This window comes from Belonocnema kinseyi, chromosome 7 (genome assembly GCF_010883055.1).
Source record: "Belonocnema kinseyi isolate 2016_QV_RU_SX_M_011 chromosome 7, B_treatae_v1, whole genome shotgun sequence".
Classification (NCBI taxonomy): domain Eukaryota; kingdom Metazoa; phylum Arthropoda; class Insecta; order Hymenoptera; family Cynipidae; genus Belonocnema; species Belonocnema kinseyi.
The window spans coordinates 121,310,175-121,317,034 of NC_046663.1; the positions used below are offsets into that span (position 1 = coordinate 121,310,175).

Here is a 6,860-nt window from a genome sequence, read left to right on the forward strand (position 1 = left end):
TGCCCCTTTTCCCACGCGTCGTGGGGGCGGAAAGGCACCCCTGTGACTGGCAACAGAAATAATGTAAGGTCACACCCCTGCCCCTTTTCCCACGCGTCATGGGGGGCGGGAAGGCACGCCTGTTACTGGAACCAGAAAAAACTGAGGAAACGGGTGCAATTACTCGTAAAGACGGGTTGCTGACACTGGGGGATGGTTAACACTCGAAAACGAAAAGAGCATGATTTTTATGGTTTTTTTCATAAAACTCGAGATATCACTAATGTTCTCGAAAACTATCACTCGTTCAAAAAAATGTATTCTACAAAAAATATGTATTTCTGTAAGATCTACAACTTGCATTTGAAGCATTTTGCGAGATTTTGCATGTTGGCTGTAATAAACGCAAAAAACACATTTTTTATGGTTTTTCCGCGATTTCGCTATGAAAATCGCCTAGTCGCCAATTTTCACTATCATTTTCGTAATCAGCGCGTCAAAATACATAAGTATACGCAGTGTGAAGGAAATCGTCACATTCACCTATTCGGAACTTTATCCCAAAACTTGCTTCAAAAGAAACTTTTTAACACGAGAGGTGGATCACATTTTGAATTGGTTGTATATAACTTTCTGAAATTCTTTCTTTTTCGTAGAATCTTTAAAACACTTGTGAAATCTTCTGAATATTTTGGAATTTTAATCATTTTTATCCCTCGTTTACAACATTAAGGTTAAAAAAACCACACGACTATTTTTCCTTACTTAATAAATTAGTAATTAATTTTTTGGTTTCCATTGTTTTCAGTGAATTAATAAATCCTTTCTGGAATAAAATAATAACACAGTTGTAATAAGCAATATAAATATTTCATGGATGTCCTTGATATTTTGTCACGAAAAAAATATATTCCTTCACGCTAATCGACGCATGCCGCCTTTTCTTGATATTAAAAATGATCGCCGTATAAACTCAGTGAATCTCTAGTCTTTTGAACTAGAGGGTTTTCTACTGTCTATGTGTGTGGGGGGGCTCCTTTTCCAGAATTCCGTGTTATGTGTTCCCTATGCAGTACATATAAAATATGACTTATATTTATAGGGTCCCAAAAGAGTTACAGAAGTGAAAAAATGGGTTTTGCTAGCTTTCGATGATGAATTTATTGTTATTGTTAATAATATTCACTTTAGTTAAGGGAATAAAATTAGGTTTGTTACAACAATATAATATTATTTTCCTGCTTTTCACTTTGACTGATTCAATAATTAATTACATTTAACGCAAATAATTGTTTCAACGCATTTTTATTGTTCATAACTATCTTGTTATTGTTGTTTATAACTATTTTTACTTTCTCATGAAGAGAAGGTATTATATTTGTGTAAAATTTGACCTCCCCGTTTTTGTCAAACGTCACGTTTTGAGACCCCCTGAATCCGAAAAACAGGCTTTTACGGGAGTGTCTGTCTGGCTGTGTGTGCGTCTGTGTGTCTGTAGATTTTTAGTTTGTCAGCGCGATAACTTTCGCAAGAATTGGCAGATTGGATTGGCCTTTGGTATATTCTCTTAATATCCTGAAATAAAGGTCAAGTTCGTTAGCCAGTCATTTTTTATACAAATTCAAAAAGTGAGCGTATTTTGAAAGTTGTTGAGACCACTTTCTTTCAAAAATTAAAAATGTTTCTCTACGGATATTCATAGTATTCAAACAGGTGAACAATTTATTTTAATAGCTTTTTTCAATAAAATCAAAATTTACCAGAGTTATAGCATTTACAATATTAAAAAAAAACTCACGAAAATCGACATTTTAGACCAAATAACGCACGATATAGAAAAAAGTTCATAAAATAAAAATGTTTCTTTTTGAATGCCCTACAAGATTAATTTAAAAAGAAAAAAGAAAAAATATTGATTTCGTACCTAAAGGAGTGCCGCACATTGGGAAGAAAAATGACTTGTTCAGTTCAGAATAATGTACAGCCCACAAATCTTCACCGATTTCGAAAAAAATTGGAAAAAACGCTAATAAGATTTCTAAGAGAGTTGTCCAGCCTGATATTTGAATTAGGTTTTTAATTCTTTTACAAATAAATAAATATGACGACAAAATGGCCTTTTTCCATTTGACGTTCCCGGTGCTCGTCAATAACAGGATCATGATTGAAATTGCTTAAGTTGCATAAAATAGCATTAGTTAACGATATTCCAATATTAGACAATATACAAAGAAAATTTGTTATCCACAAATTATTTGTTGAAAAATTTTTTTTCACGATTTTCCATAAAAACACATTTTTTCAAGTTATGATGGATGAAATTGGAATCGAAACAATATTATTTTAAAAAATGTCTCTTCTTATTATAATTGTTTATATTATTAACAAATTTAATATACAAATGCAGTAATCAGGCATTTTTCGACAGAAACATTCGTTTTTTTTCTATGTCAATTTTGTTCAACTCAGAAATGTATGATAATTTCAGAAAAATTCCTAATTTATTGATTGATCTGGTGATTTTTTAAGCATTTTTCAACCATGATTTTTTGAAAACAAATTTAATAAACAAATGCATCATTGGGGCATCTATCGACGGAACAATTCTTTTTCGTTTCGATATCAGACTTTTAATTGGGATTTGCACGAAGGAATAATTAGGAGACCCAACTGCCAGTGGGAAGCCATCTGAAACTGGCAACAGAAACATTACCATAAGTGATACGCACATTACAGGAAGATCTTAGATTTGAGTGCGCAGGTGCGCAGTTGTCCTCTTCCTATACATGGAAAAGTGTGTGAGTGAGAAAGTTTGTCAAATTGACGTAAGTTAGAGGTTGTGTTCTTTTGTTGATCATCATACGAAAGATACACAAAATAAATATATAAACAGTATTTTCGGTACTTGTTTGAAAAATGTGTGAACAGATTTTGAGAAGGAAACGTATAAGTAAGTACCTTTTAAATTTGTAATATGATAAATAGGCTAAAGATTCTCAAGGCTCAATGAGAGTTAGGTAAAGCAATAAAATGTATTAGACATTTATTGTACTTACAGTGAAGGCTTTAAAAAACGAAGTGTATTTGCCTTCTTCGGCGTGTAACTTCGTCCACAACCCGGAACTTGACACCTCATGGCTTAGAACACATTTCTGAAAATTGCATCAAAACAAACAAACAGAACCTCTCAACTTACATCAATTTCACAAACTTTCTCACTCACACACTTTTCTATGTATAGAAACAGGACAACTGCGCACCTGCGCACTCAAATCTAAGATCTTCCTGTAATGTGCGTATCACTTACGGTAATGTTTCTATTGCCAAGTGGGGGAACGGAGTTAGGTCTCCTTATTATTCCTTCGTGGGGATTTGTTTAAACGATCATAAGATTGATAAACAAATGATGAATTTTGCTGCGAATATAATAAAGTTCCGAATTTAAAAAAATGTACATCGAAAGAAACGAATTTTTCTATCGAAAAAAGCCTGATTACTGCATTTTTTCATAAAATGTCTTGCAATATAACTAGAAAAAACGTATGATTATGGAAAATCATAAAAAAACATTTTTTCTACAAATAATTTGTTTATAACCAATTTTGTTGTTTAATAATATATTTATATATAATATTGGAAAATCTTTAGCTAATATTAGTTTATGAAACTTAGGCGATTTCAACACTTTTCCTTTTATTGACGAGCACTGTGAACGTCAAATAGATAAAATGGCCATTTTTTCGTCATATTTGTTTGTTTATTTATAGAAAATTGAAAACCTAATTGAAAAATTAGGCTCGCCAACTCTCTTAGAAATCTGAACAGCTTTTTTTCCATTTTTTGTCTAAATTGCTCAATATTTGTGGGCTGTACGTTATTTTGAACCAAAAATGTCATTTTCTTCCCACTGTGGACCGCGAATGTGAAAATGAGATCATATGAACTCCCATCTAAAACATCGCTGCTGAAGGTTGGTTGAACTTCTGAGCATAAAACACTAACCAGCGATGACTCTTGGTTGAAACTATTCACCTCCCACCCCCGCCCCCAAACCCTCATTAATCGAAGTTTTGTGGGTCACTGAGTTAGGGATTTAATTCAGAAGTTGAGAAAAGGTAAGGCTGATGTTTCGACTATATGTGCTACGTTTAGATCGTAAAAATAAAATTGGAAATGAGTAAATTCAGTTTCTGGAATACCGGAAGAAGTTGCAGTTAAATGTTTTATAACAAGCTTTTGTAAAGAATGCGAATTTTTTTAAAAATTGACAATGAAACTACGTCTGTTTTAATATCAATGCATATTATGAATTGTAATAATATACATTTATGAAAATGATATACAAGCTTAAATATTAATTCGAGTGCGAAGTACGAAATCCGTGATGAGAATGTATTTGTTAAAGCCGAAGGAGCTTTAACAAAAAAAGTCACTATCACCAAATTACTGTTGTCGATGTTTTGACTTTTAGTTTAAAAAAATCTGTGGATATCTGGAATATACAAAGACCGAGCGCGAAGCGCGAGAATCAACAGTCGCACACCCTAGGCGCGCTCAAACTTTCGAGATATTATTTCATATTATTTTATGTTATTTTATATTATTGTTTATAACTATATGTTTGTAGATGAATAACTGGAAGCCATTTCCGAGCCATTGACGAGACGCGTTTTCTCCAGGGAAGAAGTGGGCTGATATTAATATACGCGCAATTACATATTTTTCCATTACGCTTTTCAATAAACTTCTTGTTGTAATTCAACATAAGATTTTCACTAGTCATTTAGAGATCTAATCCTCCCACCTACTTCTAATTTTAAGAAGCCTTATTACTTGATCATAACTAAAATTTCGAAGCAGAACCTAGAAATTCAGAAAAAAGTTAACTTCTGACCTTATTCTAACAAAAGATAGTTATAGAAGCAATAATTTTTTAAAATAATTATTTTGCTATGTTAAATTAATTATTAACTAACCTTAAGCGAAACTAAGATAACTAGCTAAAAATTTTAGAAGAATCCGCAACTTTCTAGAATTATTCTAACATAATATTTTCAACATCAATAAATTAAAAAAAAAAAATTAATTAGATTAACTCTAATTATTTACTTCACTCTAATTGGAAATTCAACAAAAATGAGAAAATTAATGAAAAAATCGCGACTTTTATGATTAATTGTTTAAACAATTACGTTTGTTACCATCATTTGATTATTACTTCAATCTTTTTAAAAATTTGTACAAAAGTGGAAATTTTTTGAAAAAAAACGCCACTTTCTAAATCTATTCTAAGAGAAAATTGGCCAACAATAATAATAAATTGTCTGATCCCTTTAATTAAAACATTATATTATCAGTACAAAGTAGTATTTTATGTATTGAAAATAATTCGTATATTGAGTTTCAACTCGTTTCACCGAATATTAACGATTCTAAATCAAACTTACAAAAATGTCTTTTTTTTCTTATTTGAAATACGTCTTAAACTTTTTGGAGGTTGTGCCAACTCTAAATATAATTTTTTTTCAGCGCGAAAAATGGATTGATTTTTTTGTGAATTCGAACTTTTGTTTAAACTCGTTTTTTTTTAAATTATTTGATATGAAAGAATTGAAGTTTCCGCGGTCTAAACCTCTTAATTCGCATTTTAGACATTTTAAATGATAAAGGAATATCGTTATGCGGGCCTATGATGTAGATACCAAAACGCAGTTTACGAAAATCCATTAAAAAAAACTAGAAGGAATTTTGCCCTTAAGTTTACGGGATATTAATGGCAAATAAAAAATGTTCCAGAAAATACAAAAAAATAAATTTCAAAAAAATGTCATTTAACATGTTTAGACCGCGTCCCCTTCAAATATTTATTGCTTATTCCGCAACATGAGCGTTGATACATTTTATAAATGGGTCTTCTACTTATATATGAGCATACAAAATAATAATGTACACACATGAGCGTGAGAAACACTTACCTTTGAGTTGTATGTCTCACCACCTTTAACCTCGTTTAAAAGCGTTCTCTTTTCTTCTCGGGTAACTTTTTTTAATTGTAATCTTTTCTGAACTTTTGACGTCTACAAGCAGAAAAGGATAGCACTTAGTATTAAAAAAATTTGAAAAATAATAATAAAGAATAAAATACATTACCTTATTTATAATATTTTCATTTTCCTTATTCTCATTTTCTTCGGCGCTACTGAGAGTCCTTTTCATCAAGAGTTTCCTAGAATCTTTAGTCGAATTCACGAAATTAAATTTAATCAAAATTTTTGCCTTCGCGAGTCATCTCGGTCCATTATGAAAATACACACATGCGTTTGCGCATCTAAACACACACACACTCACAAACAAACCTATATATATATATGCCTGTTTTTTCACTGATCGATAAGTGTTCATGAACAGGGGGCAAATAGAAAAACAATTAAAAAAAACTCAACATTTATTTCTACATGAACAAAAGAAGAAACAATCTATTCATAAGAAATTTCATCTTTTAAAATAGGCTGCGTCTAGTCATTCTGAAAAAATGGGGGAGTTGGTAAAGAAGATGGAACAGTCATTCTAAAAATTTGAGTCGACTAGCTAAGCTTGTGAAAACTATTTCATTAGTCTTTCCGAATTTTGGGAAGTGTAGACACTTTTTTTTTAAATTTCATTATTTATTGACAAAAGAATTTTATCAATACATTTCTAGCATAGATGAATAAAAATAAAACCTCTGCTCCTGCCAAATTTTTGGAAGTAAAATATTACTTTAAAAAATTTGAAACTTGTATACCAGGTGTATACATATGAAACCGGTATTTTTTCAAGAAAAAAACACATTTATTTCAAGAGAATGATAACAAATATTTTATTCAAAGTATGCACCCTCG

General features: G+C 31.1%; 1 protein-coding gene across 1 annotated transcript in view; it reads right to left on the reverse strand.

Annotated features, from left to right (window-relative positions):
- The window catches only part of LOC117176660 (UPF0430 protein CG31712-like), a 23,258-nt gene that overhangs the window by 15,909 nt on the left and 489 nt on the right, over positions 1-6,860 (reverse strand). Inside the window, exon 2 of the mRNA XM_033366913.1 lies at positions 5,955-6,056. Coding sequence (XP_033222804.1) covers positions 5,955-6,056 — 102 coding nt within the window. The remainder of the gene's footprint in view (positions 1-5,954; positions 6,057-6,860) is intronic.